Source organism: Schistocerca cancellata, chromosome 2 (assembly GCF_023864275.1).
Source record: "Schistocerca cancellata isolate TAMUIC-IGC-003103 chromosome 2, iqSchCanc2.1, whole genome shotgun sequence".
Taxonomy (NCBI): Eukaryota; Metazoa; Arthropoda; class Insecta; order Orthoptera; family Acrididae; genus Schistocerca; species Schistocerca cancellata.
The window spans coordinates 1,148,012,966-1,148,035,959 of record NC_064627.1 but is presented as its reverse complement, the minus strand read 5'-3'; the positions used below and the strand labels follow the sequence as shown (position 1 = coordinate 1,148,035,959).

General features: G+C 40.0%; 1 protein-coding gene across 1 annotated transcript in view; it reads right to left on the bottom strand.

Annotated features, from left to right (window-relative positions):
* The window catches only part of LOC126163179 (ribonuclease Z, mitochondrial), a 104,962-nt gene that overhangs the window by 7,567 nt on the left and 74,401 nt on the right, over positions 1–22,994 (bottom strand). Inside the window, exons 9-10 of the mRNA XM_049920131.1 lie at positions 16,548–16,737; positions 10,791–11,014 (exon numbers count right to left, since the gene is read on the bottom strand). Of these exons, the coding sequence (XP_049776088.1) occupies positions 10,791–11,014; positions 16,548–16,737 (414 nt within the window). The remainder of the gene's footprint in view (positions 1–10,790; positions 11,015–16,547; positions 16,738–22,994) is intronic.

Here is a 22,994-nt window from a genome sequence, read left to right as displayed (position 1 = left end):
GGCATCTACTCCTTGGCATACGTGGGGAGTTAACAGCGCAGGCATCAGCAGAGCGATCCCTGTATTGTCAGGGGGCTACAACCAACAGGGTACATGGCGGCCCCACCACAACGGACTGGCTACTGTGCTGTATATTAGGTGACAAGTAGTCCATGGTCGTCGCCTGTGCAGAAAGTGGCACTGCACATTGCATGGTGGAAAGTGCACACAGAAACGTATCCATGCCCAAGAGACGGAGAGCGGGCAGGACTGCAATGCAACGATGAATAAGCTGGCGAAAGGTCTCAATGCACGATGGACATAATGCACCAAGTAAGGCGCCCTTCCCCAATCGGCTCGCTCTTCGAAAGAATTGTGAGATATGGAGGTCAAACCCGACAGGGGACCATCACACAAAGGCCGAAACATTTGAGACTCCTTTTAGTCGCCTCTTACGACAGGCAGGAATACCACGGGCCTATTCTTACCCCCAAACCCGCAGGGGGGTGCTCCTCCTTGCCTTGAGCATATCCCCAACCTGTCCTCACGTGCAACAATAGGTTCTGTCTGTCATGTCCACAGGCATGTGTGTTTGGGTGTATGTGTTATAGAGAGAGAGAGAGAGAGAGAGAGAGAGAGAGAGAGAGAGAGAGAGAGTGTGTGTGTGTGTGTGTGTGTGTGTGTGTGTGTGTGTGTGTGTGTGTGTGCGTGTAACTAACTTCTACTAGAGAAAGAGCAAGAGCTCAAAAGCTAGAATAAATAGTTTTCTGTTGCATATCTCGTCACCTATAGGTGAGAAGTTAATTATTTGGAATTCATAAACGAAAGAACAGGCAAAAATTCTGAGATCTGCTAATAGAAATCTTGAGAAGTCTTTTTAACATGATATTGAAGGAGGTCTCTAGAACAGACAATACAAGAAATTTTTATTAAACTTACAAAGATAACTTAATGATGTGTCTACTGCAAAGAGTATATTTTAAAAGAGAAAACAACAAAGAAGCTATTAACAATAAATAAAGCTGTAAAAAGCTCATCAACTGTGAGAAACCAGTAACATCTTTTGATAGAGTAGAACCTGAAATTCTTTTCCCAAATTCAAAACCACCAGATAAATTGAAATTGAGGATACAAGAAAAGAATCCAAAATAACAAGGCTTCTGGAGAGGATCCAGTTGTTGCAGCAATGTGGAAAAATGTCAGCAATGATATGATTGAAAGAATTTCAAAATTTCTTGCAGGAAATTTGGGAAACAGAGAAAATTCCAGAAGACTGGAAATGCACTCTCACACATTCATTGCCCAAGAAAGGACACAACGGAGATGTTAATAACTGTAGAGAATCTCTTTAGTGGCTGTTATGCACAAAGTCCTAAGCAAAGCCCTTCAAAATCACTTCGAGGAGCAATTAAACCTTCAGTTTCATAAATGCCAAGGAGGATTTAGAAGAGGCTGGTCACGCATAGAACAGATTACGAATCTGAACCTGTTCACAGGAACCATTTGGCAATAATTAAAGAAACATTGCCAGTAAAAAAAAAAAAAAAAAAAAAAAAAAAAAAAAAAAAAATAATAATAATAATAATAATAATAATAATAATGAAAGCAGTTATTAACACCCCCCCTTGTGTCTTTTCTTAAGAAATGAATGAGTGGGAGTACATTTCCAGTCTCCTGGAATTTTCTCTGTTTCCCAAATTTCCTCCAAGAAATTTTGAAGTTTTTTCAATCATGTCATCGCTGGCATGTTTCCACATTTCTGTGGAGAAATTTCAAACCATTTGAAATAACAACTGGTGCGCTCTTCAAGCGCATTTTGCGAAAGTTAATAAGGGAATAGAATCCTCTACTTCAAGAAACAGGTATCCCAAAAATGAGATTGAGATGTAAAAACTATAATCTCAAACTTCTAGCTTTTGCTGATGACTTTGTAATATTATCCAAAAACACTGGTGCAGCAACTGGGCAAATCAAAGAAAAAGAGGCAGCTGAAAAGGCTGCTTTTTTTTTTGGACAAGACAGAATTCATAATGAAAATTAAAATAGCTCAAAAATTCCTAAGCACAAGATACAGCAGACTCAACTGAGTGAATAAATTTAAGTACACAGGGGAAATAATACAGCCAAATGGTCTACATAAAGAAACAAACAAAAATAGAGCCCAGAAAATGGAAATGGCTTATCAATTAATGTAGGAAATTTACCACAAAAAATCGCTCTCAGTAAAAGACAAAAACCCGACACCACAGCACTGTCATAAAACCAGAGTCCCTTTATGCAGCACAATGTTTAATAAAGAGAGAGAGAGAGAGAGAGAGAGAGAGAGAGAGAGAGAAAGGAAAGGAAGGTACTACTGAAAATACTATGTGTACAAAAGGAGTAGGGGAAACAACCCTATTATTGGCACCCCACCAGTAATTGGCACCCTGTTAAGAAACATTTTGTAATAAGGAAATTTTTAAGTTGGTAGTGCTGTTTTAGAAACAGATGAAGACCTCTGTTTTCGCTTGTTGTGCTGCATTTGTTTCAACGCCTTCTGGGAACTGGTTTGGTGGGAAGCTGACCTGAAGTGAATTGTTATGAAGTTCCCTGTGCAAGAAAGGATTTTCTAAGAGGTAAGTTAAGAAATACTGCCGTATATTAAGTGCTGTAATTGTGTGGACATCTCATATTTCAAAATTATGATACCATAGTTATCAAATACAATCAGTATGGAGTTACTGGAATAAATTGAAACATTCTAACCTCAAAAGTGTAGAAGTTTAAGCTGTGCCAATAACTGGTATTTTGCATTGATTCACTTTCATAGTGACATTAATTTTAATCTTGATAAGAATGGGAAATAAATGTAGCTGTAAAAACAGCAACTTCAAATGATAACTGTAACCAGTAAATGGTACCGTGCCAACAACTAGAAAATTGTGTGCCAATAACTGGAAAATTATGTACCAATGACTGGAAAATTATTAAGCAATAATTGGCATTGATTTTAACATTTTTCTGCATCTTTTTCATTATAGAAGTAAACTGAATGAAATATGGGTCCTAGGCGAAAAGATTCATGCAGTGAAGAAAGCCTTCAGAAAGCACTCCAAGAAGTAAAGAAAGGCATCTCATTCAAAGCAGCGTCCAGAATGTACAGGATTCCCAGATCAACATTACAATTCCGGCTGAGTAATAAATATACCAAAACATCCCATGGGCCAACACCTATACTGAGCACAGAGGAGGAAAACACCCTTGTTTGGTGAGTATTGCTACCCCTGTAGATTGACTCATTGACAATTTACAAGATAATTCATTATATCTGACAATATTTTTAATTATCTTTTCATGTGGATCTTTGAATGTGCTCGGAAGGGATTCCCATGGCGAAAACAAGATATTCAGGCAAGTATGCGAGAATTTCTTCATAACAGTAAACGTCCTAATCCTTTTAAGGATGACACCCCTGGTACCAAATGGTATTCTACCTTTTTAAAAAGGCATCCGGAAGTTTCTGAAAGAACGTCTGAGGGTGTAACTGCTGCAAGTGCTTGTGTTAGTGAACAAGATGTGAGAGGATGGTTTACGTCCACAGAAGACCTCCTTAAGGAGGAAAATGTATTTGATGTGCTGTCATGTCCAAGCCATATTTTCAATGGTGATGAAACTAATTTTGTTCTATGCCCTAAGAAAGATATTGTCCTTGCACCCACGGGCTGTAAAAATGTCTATGAAGTAGAGAAAGGTCCAGCCAAAGCTACTCTCACTGTCATGTGCACATTCTCAGCAGATGAAAAGATGTGCCCTCCAATGATAATTTACCCCTATCAGAGAATTCCTACCAACATTATCAGCAAGGTTCCCGAAAAGTGGGGCATCGGGAGAAGCGACAATGGATGGATGAAATCTGAAGTTTTCTTCGAGTTCATAGCTAACGTTTTTCATCCATATCTCCAAGAAAATAACGTCCTACGACCAGTAATTCTGTTTGTTCATGGGCATAAAACCCATTTAACATACCATTTGAGGGAGCTGTGTAAAGATCTTATTATTATTCTGACATCTTCGTATCCCAGTTCTACACGAATATTACAGCCTGCTGATGTTGCTGCCTTCAGACCTCTCAAAAGTGAATGGAAGAATGCTGCATTCACATGGCAAACAAACAGCGGTGGAAAAGCTATAACTAAAGAGGACTTTGCACCAATCTTGAAAGAAATGATTGAAAAAATTGACCTTGAAAATACAATTAAAAATGGTTTCAGAGCTACCGGGTTGTACCCATGGAACCGGGGTTGTACCCATGGAACCCAAATAACATTGATTTCTCAAAGTGCTTGGGTAGGAATGTTTCTAACCGCAATAATATTAACAGCAACAGCAGGAAGTCGGAAATCCTGCCTCTTCCATATGTCACTTTTGTTCAGGTTGTTGGAGAAGAGAAAATAAATGAATTTGAGACTATACAGAATGTGACAGAAAACACTCATGGAGAAGATTTCTTTCCTTCTATATCGGCTATAGAAATGTTATCAAAATGGAAACCAAAAACAGGAAGAGAAAGCTGCTGAAATCACGCCAGATGCCAACTTGTCCCTTTCTGATGAAAATCTGAACATTTCAAATCCACAACATGCCTCGAGTGAAGAAGCTAGCCAGAGTTCATCAGGAAGAGATGACACAGAAGATACGCCCATAGTAAATAAAACTCCAACCAAATGTATAAACGAAGTGCTTCTTTGGCCAGAAACGCCAAAAAGGAAAGGAAAGTGACAAGTGGAACGAGTCCCATTTGTTTTAACCTCAAGAAAGTGGAATAACCTGCACGAGGAAAATGTAAAAATGAAGGAGGATGCCATGAAACAGAAAGAAGGAAAGAGAAGAGAAGAAAATGAAAAAGCAAGCTACTGAACAAATTAATAAAAAGAAGAAAATGAAGAGAGATACCAGCATTCTGACAGAGCTGACATCCCAAGCTAAGCATTCAGAGGTTGAGAACGCTCCAGCTTCTACAAGTGGTTGCATGAGGAATAAAGAAAAAGAGTTTCGTGGAATGTGCTTCAAATGTAGAAGAAGTGTTTCTTCCAAGAAGGGATATGAATGTAACAGCTGTAAAACACTTTTCCACTCTACATGCATCCCCAGTGGGCATCAAATACGTATCCCAGATGATTCAGATGATGATGATCCCTTTGTATGCCATAATTGTTACGTGGTACATGATAGTGACAATACTGATGCCTTTGATGATGAAAGTGATTTCTCCGAATCGGTGGAATAAATTCTTACTGCTCGCATCACACAAAGGCCTATGCATAGCAGTTCTTGAGAAATAGTGCTCACACAAAGGAAAGGACTGAGAACAAACTCAATTTGGTGTTTCTGTAATTCATAGTTGTATTTGTATAGAGTGTTATGTAATTTTACTGAATTAATAAATTGATTCTCAGTTTTTCTTTATTTTCTTAATTTTCACCTTCTATTGCATTACCAAGTATTAGGAACAGCTTGTGATAGCTAGTTGTGAGTAATAATATTATTAATAATAAGTAAAGTCGTTATAAATTGGGGGGTGCCAATGACTGGTAATGTGCATGCCAACTACTGGAAAATTGTGCCAATAACTGGTAAAATTTTACATATTTTTAAGCAACTTATTTCACATGGAAAATAAAGTATAAAACTTTCGTAATTGTAGTATAATGCTACTTTAATATTCTAGTATGTTTTGTGCTAGAATTATACTTCAAGCAGGGAAAGTATTGAGGATACATAATTTACCCTACAAACATGTTCTTAAAGTGACAATAATTGGGTGGTTTACCCTACATAGATCGGAAAAAGTAAGTAAGAAATCTACATCCAAACAGAAAAACTATCTGATACTCAAGGGAAATGAGAATTCTGTTTTATGGTCACTTGGTTAAAATGAACCCTGAAAGACTGACTAGAAAAATATTTGAGCATTTTGACAAAAATACCAATGAGAATATAAGCTGAAGCAATGAATTAAAATTTTGTGCCAGGACCAAGACTTGAACACAGATCTCCTGCTTACTACACAGATGTGGTAATCACTACACTCCAGAAACACCATGGCTACTACAGCTGCATGGACTACTCTATCCATGACCTTCCCTAACACAAACTTCAATTCACACCTTCAGCCTCAGCAATACCAACAATTTAAGAATGGGAAAAAGGACTGAAGATGTGAACTGAAGTTTATGTTAGGCTAGTCAACACAGCTACGGCAGCTACTATGTCACTGTCGTGTAGTGGTTGGCACAACTGCCTAGTAAGCAGAAGACCTGTGTTCAAGTCCCAACCGTGGCACAAATTTTTATTCATTGCTTCAACTTCTATCCTTACTCGGGACTCCAAATGTCTCCAAGAAAATGTAATTCCACCAAATCAGTTGGTTCTGGGAAGTAGAAAAGGACTTAGCAGCAATCAACATTAAAAAAGCAAAAATTCTAGGAATGCCAACTTTTCGAAATAAGATTATGAACTTCAGAGTGTATTCAGAAAAAGGTCAGAAAGTGCATCATTTTATGGACTGATGAAAGAAGAAAACAACACATTGAATGAAAGAAGAAAGGAGTACAGTGAATGAAAGAAGAAAAGAGCACAATGATCGAATGAACAAATACTGGCAAGATCGAAAATCAGGAATGAAGACAACATTAAGAGGAAGTATGTGAATATACTGCTGACAAAATTTTCTTGGCCTTCAATTCGGGTGGCTGCATCAAAATTCTGCAACATTTCGATGAGAGTCACTTTCATCATCTTTTGAAAGTGTCAACTACTGTTTGTGTTCTTGGCATACAGCTGTTAGTGCTGGGTTTCATGCTCATTTTGCTGGTAGTTTCGTCCCATGGTGATAAGACTGTCATGGAGTCTTATCTCAAGTGATTCCTTGAAAAAAGTCACTAGCTCAGCACAGAATTTTTGTTTTCTCAAACTCAAACACATCTCCCTTGTTGAGCCTGTGTTCTGCCACTGCTGATTTATCTTTAAGCCCCAGATGCATACGGACCTAATGTGTTACCTGCAGTGTTGTGAGATGCTATGTACTGGCGGCCACACTCTCAAGGAATGCTGTATATACTGGGTACTTATAGTTTGTCCTTTACTGTGCCAAGCATATCTTTAGTTTTTGTGGTGTTCAAAAGATGGCTTTGATGCTTGTTTTTTCCCCAAGGATTTTCACGATTCTGGCTGAGGGAGGCCTAGTATGGGGGAATAAAAGTAAGTTTCACTTCCTATTTCTCTACCTGTGATGATGTTTGGTTTTGTGGGGCGCTCAACTGCGTGGTTATCAGCGCCCGTACACGTTCCCAACCTTTGCTCAGTCCAATTTCGCCACTTTCCTGGATGATGATGAAATGATGAGGACAACACAAACACCCAGTCATCTCGAGGCAGGTGAAAATCCCTGACCCCGCCGGGAATCGAACCCGGGACCCCGTGCTCGCGAAGCGAGAACGCTACCGCGAGACCACGAGCGGCGGACCATTTCTCTACCTCTTCTCTGAGAATGGCTGTATTATTAATTTTCTTTATGCATGTCTGACGCATGCTTCACTGTACCCATTTTTGACAAAACACAGATCTAAGGTGTTGCAGCTCAACTGAGAGACTGTCTTTGTCACAAATGGCACATGTTCTGTGTACTAGGATTGTAAGAAGAGTGTATTGCTGAGCTGGATGATGACGGGGGTTGAACTGGAAAAAACACACTGAAGATCTGCTGAAACGTTTGAGTTCAGCTACTTATGCTATTAGGGCCATTGCAAATTTTGGCGATATACATCTCAGTAAATTAGCTTACCACGTCTATTTTCATTCTCCGCTTTTGTATGGCATCATATACTGAGGTAACTCATCATTGAGTAAAAGAGTGTTCATTACACAAAAGCGTGTAATCAGAAAAATTGCTGGAGCTAATCCAAGATCATCCTGCACTTATTTAAAGAGCTAGAGATCTTCACTGTAGCCTCACAATATATATATTGACTTATGATATTTGTTATTAACAATCCGAACAAATTCAAAAGTAATAGCAGTGTACATGGCTACAACACTAGGAGAAAGGATGATCTTCACAACTCAAGGTTAAATCTAACTTTGGCCCAGAAGGGGGTAAATTATGCGGCCACAAAAGTCTTTGGTCACTTACCCAATAGCATCAAAAATCTGACACATGGCCATATGGCATTTAAAAGGAAATTAAAAGAATTTCTTAATGGCAACTCCTCCTACTCATTAGATGAATTTTTGGATATAGTAAGTGGGTAATTTCCCCAACCCCCACAAAAAAATTAAAAATATCAAGTTTCATGTAATATTTTGTGTAATGTAATATCTTGTATAGACACCTTTTATTAACCTGACACGTTCCACATCACTGCGAAGTGTCGTATTCATGATCTATGGAACAAGTACTAATCTAATCTAATCTAATCTAATCTACAGCTCATTGCACAAGGGTACAGATCTGTGTTACTTCACACGACTCACAGATGACCGAAATTGGAGAAAGTGGTTGGTTACTATGTAATTTCAATAAGAAATTACGTGTATTTATCAATGTGAAGTTAAACACAAAGATAACTGGAGGAATTGCATAATACTTCAAAGCAATGTTTTAGCTCCCAAACTGGTGACAAACTATACAGTAAGATATCCTGTAGTGACATTTGAAATAATTATTCACAGTGTGAACACATTATAAAGAGTTGCACTTTGATAAGGCATTCAAGATACTTTAACTGCTGAAAAAAAGTATTATGGCAAAAAAAGCTACACAAAACAACACACAAAATTTAATTACAGCAAGATGGTAACAAACAGTGTCTGTGGCACTTTACCAAATGGCTTGCAAGATTGTTAATTCGGAAAAGGACACACTGTAAAATCATTAACCACCTCAAACTACAACAGCTACTTACAATAACGGAATCATAAATCAATCGTATTTATTATAGGGAAGTGAACGGCAGCAGTGCCTAAAAATAGACATGTGCACAGCACCCCAGTGTTCTATATGATTACTTGGGAAGAAAAGACTATTCTAGACCATGGAGATAAAATAATACTAAGGAAAGACAAATAATACTAAGGAAAGACAAAAGTATAGATAAAGAAAATATCTTTACAAAATAGCAGCACAGATAGCTATTTCCAAACAGTCATAAGGAAGTGGGGGGAAAAAATGATTCATTCTGGTAACTGAATGAAGCTACATTACCAAAATAAATTGGAAGAAATGAAAATAAATGCAAAGACTGAAGACTTCATATGGAGGAACATGTATCTCAATGTCCAATAAAAATGAAAAACATTGTACAAGGGATATACAGGGTGTTCAAAAAGTCTCCGCAGTGGCGTACGATTGTTAGCCGTGCGTGCCGTATGCTGCAGTGAATATACCGAAATGAAACTCAGTGAAATAAAAGTTACTAATTTATTGGATATTCATTTTTACTTACAAATTTTCACATTAAATGTTGACAGTGTCCCCCCAGTTGTTGATTATACAATTCAATTCGTCTAATCATGTTCCAAACACAAGCTGTAACATTTCTTCTGTAACAGAAGCAGTGAGAGTGGATATTGCAGTTTTCAATTCATCGATGCATTTTGGGTGCTTTTTATAGACAGTTGCTTTTGCTGCATCCCAGAAGAGAAAGTCAGGTGGTGTTAGGTCAGGCGATCGTGGAGGCCAAAGTCCCTGTGAAATTATGCGATCACCAAAACCATCAGCAAGCAGTGACATTGAAATGCGAGCTGTATGCGTGGTTGTACCATCTTGTTGAAAATAACTGTTCAGTATTTATTTCACTTAACACAAGTTTCCTATGAATGGGAACAGAATATCACTGCAATATAGTTGTGCGTTTATTGTTTCGTTGAAAAATATGGGACCCACAATCCAACATCTATAAATTGCAATCCAAACTCCTATTTTCACAGAATGAAGTGGTTCCTCATGAATACACAGTGGATTTACAGTACTCCACATACGAGAGTTCACATACCCCGATAAATGAAACCATGCCTCACCAGTGAAAAATGTTTCAATAAGAATATCCCTTCAATTTTGTTGAACGAAATTTTTGAACCATTGACAATAATGCAGTCTCTTGCCGTGATCAGTATTTTTCAGTTCTTGAATGACTGTCACTTTGTATGGGACAAGTTCTAATTTTTTCCTTGCAGCTGTTTGGGCCGTTCCGACACTAACATCGATATTTCCTGGACAAGTTTTCTTACTGACTTGTTTGGACTCATGGACATTTTAATGGAAATATCGAGTAGTTTATCCTCAGACAAAACGTTAGGATGACCACTTCTCGGTGCATCTTTCGCTGAACCTGTACTTTGAAATTTGTTAATAAAATCTCACACAGCATCACGATAAGGGAGTGTTGTCTCTGGGAAAACTAAATTAGATGTTTGACGAACTGAAACTGTGTATTTACTGCCAGCTTTGAACACTTGTTTGACTAAAAACACACATTCTTCAATAGTTAGCATTTTAACAGTGACAAAAACAAAACAAATGAACAAAGGCACTAAACTTAAAGGTTTATGTCAACATGTAACAACACACACCAATGATACTACTGATGCTGGCTGAGATAAACTAAACAGTGGAATGTTGGGAGAGTCCACCTGAAGGGAAGTAACCCAGGCAGGTGAACAATCATACGGCACATGCGGCTAACAATCATATGGCACTGTGGAGAGACTTTCTACACATGCCGTATAAGCAGCTGTTCTGTGTCTTATACATGTATGCACGACAAATTACACACCTGCATGTTGTCAAAAGCGATGCCCACATTAGATGTAAAATTGTTGTTAAAACGTGGTAATTTTGCATATCTTTGGCTGAAATGGGTCAAAATAGTGAATTTTGCACCCATTTTCTGACCAGTTTCTATTGCTTCTGATGTTGTAGAGTGCATCTTTAAGCGTGCCTCAGAGACTAGCTCATCTTCCATGGTAGCTTCATGGATCAGAAGATCACTGTTCTGACCTGTGGACAGCATAATATTTTTTTCAATCATCACAGTAGTTGCATTTTTAATATGTAAGCTTAGGAATCCATATATTAAACTACAATACTGAATAAAAAAGAAATTTTGTATATTAACTTATTTATCTGACTAAGATGATCTCACTGTAATGAAGATCCCCTTTTTTAAAGTGGTTCCTCAAAAAAATTTTATTCTTAACATATTCTGACTAATCAAAATGACAAAGTGTTTAATAGATATTTTATATCTACCTAAAAAGTTAAAATTATACCTATGCCAAACTTATGCAATCTATTAATTTTCTACATTTTTCTAGTACAAGCAGAAATAAAGTACATAATAAGAAATTAGTTGCATAAATTTTTATCTTCACTTCCTTTATTGCTTACTACCACAGTCAGTCATTTTAATGACAGTAATACCAATAACAACAACAATAATAATAATAATAATAATGATAATAATATCACACCACCACCACCGTGTTCAATTCCATGGGAATGATTCTGCCCCATGACCCTGATGTAATCCAGGACAGAAAGAAGTTTAGCATTGGCCATAATATCAGCTGTCTTTTTTTACTGGAGAGCTAGATTTCCACTGACAGTGCAGCTATCATTAGTGTGTTACAGGTAGTCAAATAATCTCACATAATTATAGAAACACAGATTCCAATATAACTTAGGCATATACAAGTTTTAGTTGGACTAATGCCTGTACATGCCTATGTTATATTGGAATATGTTTTGTTACAATTACGTCATTCTACATGATTACCTATAAATGCTGATCAAACAATGAAATGTCCATGCTGGAATATCAACAATATAAGGAAAAAGACAGATTTCTACTCACTGTGAATATGACACATTGAGCTGCAGGCAGGCACAGTTAAAAGACTGTTACACATTTAGCTTTTGGCCAAAGCCTTCTTCAGAAAAGAAACTACACACACACACACACACACACACACACACACACAAAAGCAGGCAGACATCACACCCACATGACTACCATCTAAGGCAGCTCAGACTGGAATGCCGGTCCGAGCTGCCAGAGCTGGCAGGCGTGTGTGAGAGGTATGCTTGCTTGTGTGAATGAATGTGAATGTATGTTTCCTTTTCTGAATAAGGCTTTGGTCAAAAACTAAATGTGTAACAGTCTTTTAACTGTGCCTGTCTTCAGCTCAATGTGTCATATTCACAGAGAGTAGCAATCCTCCTTTTCCTTATAACAATATTAGAGAAGGAAAGTTGCTTCTCACCTTATAACAGAGAGGCTGAGCCGCTATAGCCACAAAAAAAAAAAAATTCACACAATTATAGCTTTTGGCTATTAAGGCCTTTGTCAGCAACAGACACAGACACACACACACACACACAGCACACACACACACACACACACCTTGCACACACACACATTTGCAGCCTCATATAACTGAAACCACGCTGCGAGCAGCAGCACCAGGGCACGATGGGAGTGGCACCTGGGTGGGGATAAGGAGGAGGCTGGGGCGCGGAGAGGGAGGGATAGTATGCTGGGTGTGGTGGACTGTGAAGCGCTGAAGTGTAGACAAAGGGCAGGAGAGAAGGTGGGGGGAGGAAGTAGCGGAAAGGAGAGAAATAAAAAGAAATTAAAAGACTCGGTGTGACAGTGAAATGACAGCTGTGCAGTGCTGGAATGGGAACAGGGAGTGGGCTGGATGGGTGAGGGCAGTGACTAATGAAGGAATGTAGGATGTACTGTAGGGAAAGTTCCCACCTGCGCAATTCAGAAAAGCTGGTGTTGGTGGGAGAAATGTCCTGCCCACTTTCCTTCCCACCCCTCCTACAGTGGTATTCCACCATCCACCGAACCTTCACAATATACTCATCCATACTTATACAACCTCTGCTCCCAATCCCTTACCTCATGGCTCATACCCCTGTAATTCACCTAGATGCAAGACCTGTCCCATACATCCTCCTACCACCACCTACTGCAGTCCGGACACTAACATGACCTATCCCATCAAAGGCAGGGCTACCTGTGAAACCAGTCACGTGATTTAAAAGCTTAGCTGCAACCACTGTGCTGCATTCTATGTAGGCATGACAACCAACAAGCTGTCTGTCCGCATGAATGGCCACCGACAAACTGCAGCCGAAAAACAAGTGGACCACCCTGTTGCTGAACACGCTACCAAACATATCTCAATGACTGCCTCAGAGCCTGTGCCATATGGATCCTTCCCACCAACATCAGCTTTTCTGAATTGTGCAGATGGGAACTTTCCCTGCAATACATTCTACGTTCCCGTAACCCTCCTGGTCTCAACCTTCGTTAGTCACTGTCATCACCCATCCAGCCCACTCCCTGACCCATTCCAGCACTACACAGCCGTCATTTCACTGCCACACTCAGTCTTTTAATTTATTTTTATTCCTCTCCTTTCCGCTACTCCCCCCCCCCCCCCCACCTTCACACCTGCCCTCCGTCTAAACTACTACACTTCACTGTACGCCACTCCCACCATACTATCCCTCCCTCTCCCCACCCCAGCCTCCTCCTTACCCCCATCCAGTCGCCACTCCCATCGTGCCCTGGTTCTGCTACTCGCAGTGTTGTTTCAGTTATCTGAGATTGCAGACATGGGTGCAAGTTGCATTTGTATGATTGTGTGTATGTGCGCGTGTGTGTTTGTGCGTCTATTGCTGACAAAGGTCTTAATGGCCGAAAGCTATAATTGTGTGAATCTTTTTGTTGTGCCTATCACAACTCAGCATCTCCGCTACATGGTGAGTAGCAACTTTCCTTCTCCAATATTGTTACACTCCATGCTGGATTTTCCTTTGTTTGATTTTCCTTATAACACACAGACAAAAACTGCACTGTCAGCTGCAGTAAAATAAGACAGATGATGATATAACCAATTCTGACCTTCTCTCTGTCCTGGAATAATAATAATAATAATAATAATAATAATAATCACCACTACCCCACCACCATCATAGTTATTTTCTTAGTTTAATCTGCATATTTTATGTGACTCTGTACTTTTCAAATGATGAATTTGGGGAAAAAAGCTCGTCTTATAGTTGAGTAAATATGATACTATTTTTTTTATATCTATAAATTTGTTTGAATATAATAGAGGGAAACGTTCCACGTGGGAAAAATATATTTAAAAAGAAAGATGATGAGACTTACCAAACAAAAGCGCTGGCAGGTCGATAGACACACAGACAAACACAAACATACACACAAAATCTAGCTTTCGCAACCAATGGTTGCCTCGTCAGGAAAGAGGGAAGGAGAAGGAAAGACAAAAGGATTTGGGTTTTAAGGGAGAGGGTAAGGAGTCATTCCAATCCCGGGAGCGGAAAGACTTACCTTAGGGGGAAAAAAAGAGGGAAAAAAGGACAGGTATACACTCGCACACACACACACATATCCATCCTCATATACACAGACACAAGCAGACCTTGTGTCTGTGTATATGAGGATGGATATGTGTGTGTGTGTGCGAGTGTATACCTGTCCTTTTTTCCCTCTTTTTTTCCCCCTAAGGTAAGTCTTTCCGCTCCCGGGATTGGAATGACTCCTTACCCTCTCCCTTAAAACCCAAATCCTTTTGTCTTTCCTTCTCCTTCCCTCTTTCCTGACGAGGCAACCATTGGTTGCGAAAGCTAGATTTTGTGTGTATGTTTGTGTTTGTCTGTGTGTCTATCGACCTGCCAGCGCTTTTGTTTGGTAAGTCTCATCATCTTTCTTTTTAAATATATAAATTTGTTTGCTCGCTTTGGCCAGTACCAAATGGTCACTGATGACAAAAATATACACTACATATGTAGAAAGCCAAGTTCATAAGAGAAGTGAATATATGATCCAACAGTCCATTTTCTATTCGGAAAACTGGCAGACAAAGAGACAGAAATTCTTCTTCTAATGTTTCACTGGAAAAATTGTATACACCAAGAGATATCACTTGTTATCATAATGTTTGTTGTACATTACAATGACATTCACCATACATGTACCGAAACAGAAGTCATAATCAAATGTTTCATGTACAAGCCTGAAATGTGAGGCACAGACAGAAATCTCACTCGCTCTTGATACCATTCACCTTCATACTATCCACATTCTTAGCTACATACTACTACTCTCTTGCACAGAGTGAGACGTTCAGACACATCTACATATTAGTACAGCCAATTTTTATTCATTGTATGTAAATAACAACACCAGGTCACTGGCCAATTCAATGTGACAACATTGTTCACAGCTACTGTATTCTGATTCACTAACAATGGTGGTCCGTGCATGTCGAGGCACAGATGTGGATTCCAGAGTTGCTTTTTCCAAGTGAGAATTGCAGTACACCCATAAGGGGCTTTGTGCTTAGAGAAAGCATGGAGCCTCAAAATTATGTCTCTTATTTGATTATGTATATCATCATAATCAGCCATGACAACTTGCAACAAATGGAATAAAAATTCCCTAAATAACTCACTATGACTACACTTAAGGCTCGCAATGATTAAGACATTCACAGCTGTGTGCTGAGAACACTACTGAACGTTCCCTGGCTGTCACAGAGAGTACACTGTCAGGTCTCAGGGCGAGCCTGAACTCAACTGACATCGTTTCTGACTCCAAATATAATTTTTTTAATCCTACTTCAATTTTCGCAGAGTGCTAATCTGTCATAACAGAACTGAATTGTATCTGTAAGATTATACTCCTGAACATCCTTTATGGCCAGATCTGCAATTGAAGTAGCAATTAAGTCACAACAGTCTTATTCAAAACACCACTAAAAATTCTCTATGTTTATCGTGTTTATTTTGCACTGTTGTATTAAATAAATTCTCCCAGAATGTTATGTAAAACTCTGCTCTAGACTGTTGAATTTGAAGGCAATTGGCTAAACCTTACTGAGAGAAAAGGACTTTTACAACTATTACACGGATACCTGTGGATGTGTTACAATGTTTCATCTCCTACAACATCTGAAGCTTTACTGAGCACAGGGCAACTTAATATTCTAGAAATAGTGTAGCCAGGCCTCCAAAGAATGTAACAATATCTACTTGACTACACTAATTGCTATGATGACATCTTTACATCACTGTCACTGGATGCCTCATGTGGAGATTAGCCCATCTTGGTTTCCAGCATTTTGACATAGGTATTTGAGCTAGTTCACAAGTTCTATCTCAAGATCACTATACACAAGAATGAAAAACAAGTAAAACACAGTGTTAATGTTTGTTTGATGCACAGATTAATCCTTTTGCTTCTCTTGGTACCATAGGAAAATGCAGTGAAAGTTATATTTCAACTCAAATGGCCTTTTGATGTTCATGAAAACAAAAGTGGGTAATTAACTGCAATAACAGTTTATACCTCAATAAAGCTGAAAATAAGAGTGGTCATGATGATGTGTATAAGGTAGGATTATGCATATGATTAGCTGAGTTTGCCATTATTCCACATTCGTTTAAAACAACAACTCTTATTATTAGAAAACTAAAATTAAGTTCTTACCTAACTTAATGAGCTGTGGGCAAGGCATAGTATCTCCTGAGTACGTTATCTTCCAGCCGGATGAATGAGTAAGTGCGACACCAAACGCATTTGGGCAGTGTTTGACAGGCACTGTGCTGATATCGTTCATTTCTAATGCTTCCATGAGCTTTTTGGAAGATTCAGCATCCAGCCCAAATTTTTCCATTTCCTGCAAAGATGACCATTCATTACGCAACTGCCTTCAACAATAACTATGTACAAACAGAACAAACTAGAACAACACTGCACAGATCACTTCTTAAGAAATAATTACAAGAATGAAGTTTTATGAGACGACGCTGTAAAATTACATCAATATTTTTAAACTAACGGAAATGAGGCAATAAAAATGCCCAATTCAAATAAGACATAACAGACTGTATTCTTGTTGAAGGAATCATTCAACAGTTTGTTCAGTGCAATTTAAAGAAATATTGGGAATTCTAAATTACGACTGTTGATGGTGGTTTGCATTCTCTTCTTCCTAAATCTGAAATGTGTAACATACAAACACATTTTTTTTTCGCTTACTTTTGGCCAACAACACAATTTCTGATTATTCATTCATTCACAAATTAGGTTCTCCAAAATTCTAATGTGAAGAAGAGCCTTCAGGGATGTAGAATGAGTCCAAAAGGCAGAAGCAGCCAATGTAAGTTACTTATGTAAGGTATACTAACACTTACTTACAACTAGTGCTAATCTACTCTGACAATGAATTACAGGAATTACTTATAGGCATTTTTTAAATAATGTGCATTAAAGCCACTTCTCTTCCTCTTACACTACCCTGCTGCTGTTTTTATTTGCTACTGATTTATGTGAAGTATTTATATATTTTTACTGATTTTAGAAGACTGTCAGCTTCCTATACAGTGCAAAAGTTAAAACCTGTTTAAAACGATCATGTTAACAGGAAATTACATCCACATATTGAAGTAGGTGGGAATTTAAGGAGATGGGACCTGGATAAACTGACTAAACCAGAGATTGTACAGAGTTTCAGAGAGAGCATAAGGGAACAATTGACAGGAATGGGGGAGAGAAATACAGTAGAAGACGAATGGGTAGCTCTGAGGGATGAAATAGGGAAGGCAGCAGAGGATCAAGTAGGTAAAAAGACGAGGGCTAGAAGAAATCCTTGGGTAACAGAAGAAATATTGAATTTAATTGATGAAAGGAGAAAATATAAAAATGCAGTAAATGAAGCAGGCAAAAAGGAATACAAACGTCTCAAAAATGAGATCGACAGGAAGTGCAAAATGGCTAAGCAGGCACGGCTAGAGGACAAATGTAAGGATGTGGAGGCTTATCTCACTAGGGGTAAGATAGATACAGCCTACAGGAAAATTAAAGAGAGCTTTGGAGAAAAGAGAGCCACTTCAAGAGCTCAGATGGAAACCCAGTTCTAAGCAAAAAGGGGAAAGCAGAAAGGTGGAAGGAGTATATAGAGCAGGGCTTAACAACTGGCCGGTTTTGAGCGCGAGTACTCGCGTCTGCTCAGGCACGTGCTCGCGAGCAGGTGCAAGGTCGCGGAGTAGGGAGGAAGGGCACGTTTGAATGTGATCTCGCGTTCGTAGCAGATTTCACTAGCCATCTGAATACTTTGAACATTTTACTACAGGGTAAAGATCTGCTAATTACTCATTTCATAGATCGAATATGAGCTTTTAAAATGAAATTGACACTTTGGGTGAGTCAGCTGGAAACAGGAAACCTAGCTCATTTTCCTAAATTATCATCCTTGCAAGATGTTCACAAAGACTGTGAACGTTATACACATAATTTAGTTGATCAGCGCTTTCAAGATCTGACAGCACTAGACAGTGATTTTGATCTGTTCTCTCCATATTCAGCGAATATTTAAGAGATTCGTCCTGAGCTGCAGCAAGAAATTATTGACCTGCAGTGTGACACAGAATACAGAGACAACTTTCAGAACAAGAAAAACATTTTGGAATTCTACAGACACTTCCCTCAGGATAGATTTCCTCGTTTGTACAAACTGGCGGCTACAATAATATCAATGTTCGGTCCCACGTATGTTTGTGAACAACTGTTCTCTGCAATGAAATGTAACAAGACGCGCCTGAGAAACGCATTGTCTGATCGAAATTTAAACTGCACGCTGCGCCTACAATGCACAAGAACAATTACTCCAAACATAGACGCAATTGTAAAGGGCAAAAAGTACAAGATAACCGAGAATCCCACACTACAGTGACACCTTTTGAAGTGTAACAGTTCACAAATTAATGCGAATGTAGAGGCATACACCAAGCTAATAAAATTATGTGGCACGTGTACATTCTCCGTTATTTGTTTCATTTGTCGCAGTAATAATTCGTGAGTGATATCCCTGCAGGTGGCCGCGGATTTACATTGACTGGCGGCAGCTGTTGTGTGCCCCACGTGACTTTCCCCACTCTCCGCTCTGGTCCGGTAGTGGGGGTAGCGTGCTCGCGCTGCTCCGTGCTCGCGACTTGCTGCTCACAGCTTGCTCCGCGAGCACGTATGTTGTGAAGCCCTGATATAGAGGGTCTATACAAGAGCGATGTACTTGAGGACAATATTATGGAAATGGAAGAGGATGTAGATGAAGATGAAATGGGAGATACAATACTGCATGAAGAGTTTGACAGAGCACTGAAAGACCTGAGTCGAAACAAGGCCCCGGGAGTAGACAACATTCCATTAGAACTACTGATGGCCTTGGGGGAGCCAATCCTGCCAAAACTCTTCCATCTAGTGAGCAAGATGTATGAGACAGACTTCAAGAAGAATATAATAATTCCAATCCCAAAGAAAGCAGTTGTGACAGATGTGAAAATTACCGAACTATCACTTTAATAAGTCACAGCTGCAAAATACTAACATGAATTATTTACAGACGAATGGAAAAACTTATAGAAGCCAACCACAGGGAAGATCAGTTTGGATTCCGTAGAAATGTTGGAACACGTGAGGCAATACTGACCTTACGACTTACCTTAGAAGAAAGATTAAGGAAAGGCAAACCTACGTTTCTAGCATTTGTAGACTTAGAGAAAGCTTTTGACAATGTTGACTGGAATACTCTCTTTCAAATTCTGAAGGTGGCAGGGGTAAAATACAGGGAGTGAAAGGCTATTTACAATTTGTACAGAAAGCAGATGGCAGTTATAAGAGTCGAGGGGCATGAAAGGGAAGCAGTGGTTGGGAAGGGAGTGAGACAGGGTTGTAGCCTTTCCCCGATGTTATTCAATCTGTATATTGAGCAAGCAGCAAAGGAAACAAAAGAAAAATTTGGAGTAGGTATTAAAATCCAGGGAGAAGAAATAAAAACTTTGAGGTTCGCTGATGACATTGTAATTCTGTCAGAGACAGCAAAGGACTTGGAAGAGCTATTGAATGGAATGGACAGTGTCTTGGATGGAGGATATAAAATGAACATCAACAAAAGCAAAACAAGGATAATGGAATGTTCCGCATTATGTCCAGGGTGGGTCAATTCAATTCAGTACCTGTAATCGCCGGTCCAGTTTACGGAACCCCCGCATGTATTGCACAACCGATCGTTCCCATGGTACCGACAGTGCCAGCCGCGTCGTGTTTTCGCAACACGTCAAGGACAATGCAACCTGCCGTTGCTACAGACGTGCTTGCCAGTAATACACCTACGCCTACTGTGCCAGTCTGCTGTACGGCCTATCCTACCACGGACCAGCCAGTTTTCCGAGGGACACCGAAGCTGCCTTCGTCCTCTTCCCCTAGTCGTCTGCTGAAGTTGACTTCTTTATATGAGGACAACCCTGTATCATGGTTTGTGCTTGTTAAGCATCTTTTCGAGTTGCATCGTGTGTCCGACAACTCTAAATTCCTGTGCCTCATCACGCACCTCCATGATCACTCGGACTTAATTTGCAATCTACTCCTCTCTCAACCACCTCCACCGAAGTACGAGTTTACAAAGAAATCCATCGTGGACCAACTCGCCAGTTCACCACAAGAATTAATCATTAAGATCTTGTACGAGGAACACCTGGGGGACCAAATTCCATCACAACTCTGGCTCCGTCTTCGGACGTCACTCTGCGGGGGTTTGGTCCGCCAAATAGCCTACTGACCTACAGATTCACCTGCTACCGCACTCCTTCGAGTCAATCGGCTCTCGTCTCCGCATCGCAGAACAGCTGTATGCATTGCTATGGCAACAACAATCAGCTCGCCACTCACCGCTGGTTGGCACAACTGCTTCTGTTTACAAGCCGTCTGCTGGCAGAGGCAGAGCTCGTTCCACATCCGCGCTTTCTACACAGCCTGGCAGTATCCACAACATTCCAGGATGCCAACACGATATGTGCTGGTATACATGACAGAACGAATCGACAAGGACAAGCCTCCTCCACTGCCGCAGTTACCTCCACCACCACCACATCCGGCTCATCCGTACTGCTGGTACCACAAGGTTTTCGGTGATAATGCTAAGAAGGGCCGGTTACCTTGCTAGCACCCAAGCTGACTGCAGGACCTAAAAAATGCCGAGTCCTGCAGGGAACCTCATCTCATAGGCATCCCCATACATTGCACTCCGTCTGGCTGGCCGAGCAGTCATTTATACGTGACTGACATTTCGCCATGGCTCATTTTCCGAGTCGACACTGGTGCTGACATGTCTATCATACCTAAATTGATGGCTCCTCGCTCCTCCCCCCCCCCCCCTTTTTCACTGACTGATGAGTTCACTTCTGCGAGCTGTCAACGCATCAACATTACAAACCTCAGGCTCTGTCAAAGTTACGGTGCACCTATCTCCTTCCCTGTGTTTTCTGTGGACTTTCCACATTGGCGACATCAACGAACCAATTCTCGGTATGGACTTTTTGTCCCATTACAAACTCTTTCCGAACGTGGTTCAGGACTCGGTGCTACACCATCCCACTAACACTCAGATACTGTGCTCCCGCACTTATGTTCCAAGTTTTGTTTCTCTCGCGACAATGTGAGTTAGTACACGAGTGCTCCGCCCTTGTGGGCAACACTGTGACCTGCGTCACTAACCTACTGTCAGAGTACGACTCGGCGCCACAACTCCGCCGGGAAAACAAGGAGCTGAAACAATGAATAGCACGCACTTACAACGAGCTCGTCGCAGCTCGTACCTTGCTGCTGAAATTGCAGTCCACAGTGCCCCCACCTAACCTTGTTTCTCCAGCAGACACCAGCTCGGACACTCGGCAGGTTAGTCTGAAAACATTAATTGCGTGTGACGACTCGCGTCCGGTAGACACCGCACAATTCTGTCAGAGACAGCAAAGGACTTGGAAGAGCAGTTGAACGGAATCGACAGTGTCTTGAAAGGAGGATATAAGACGAACATCAACAAAAGCAAAATGAGGATAATGGAATGTAGTCGAATTAAGTCGGGTGATGCTGAGGGAATTAGATTAGGAAATGAGACACTTAAAGTAGTACAGGAGTTTTGCTATTTGGGGAGCAAAATAACTGATGATGGTCGAAGTAGAGAGGATATCAAATGTAGACTGGCAATGGAAAGGAAAGCGTTTCTGAAGAAGAGAAATTTGTTAACATCGAGTATAGATTTAAGTGTCAGGAAGTCGTTTCTGAAAGTATTTGTATGGAGTATAGCCATGTATTGAAGTGAAACATGGACAATAAATAGTTTGGACAAGAAGAGAATAGAAGCTTTCCAAATGTGGTGCTACAGAAGAATGTTGAAGATTAGGTGGGTAGATCACGTAACTAATGAGGAGGTATTGAATAGGATTGGGAGAAGAGAAGTTTGTGGCACCACTTGACTAGAAGAAGGGATCGGCTGGTAGGACATTTCCTGAGGCATCAAGGGATCACAAATTTAGCATTGGAGGGCAGCGTGGAGGGTAAAAATCGTAGAGGGAGACCAAGAGATGAATACACTAAGCAAATTCAGAAGGATGTAGGTTGCAGTAGGTACTGGGAGATGAAGGAGCTTGCACAGGATAGAGTAGCATGGAGAGCTGCATCAAACCAGTCTCAGGACTGAAGACCACAACAACAACATTGAAGTATTCTGATAAATTATGGATGCAGTGGCTAATAACATACTTGCTTACTTTACTTTTTAGTATCTGAGGACTGTCACATTTCTGTGCTATGTCTGCTGGCAAACTATTAAAGACTTTTGCATCACAGTATAAAACCTGCACTGGGAACTCTACAAGAACACAAAACCTGTGTGAAAAACATTTATGCTCCTAGTATTGTTGTAGTGAATTTCACAGTTAATCCCAAATTCACTGTTATTATTAACCCCAAATATCATTAGAAGGAAAATACTTGGGGAGTTGAGTGTAAGAATCCCAAGATTCCTACAACATGTTCACTTATTGAATTTACACTACATGCTGCACACTTCTGTAGAATAAATATTTTCTTAACCTGGCTACA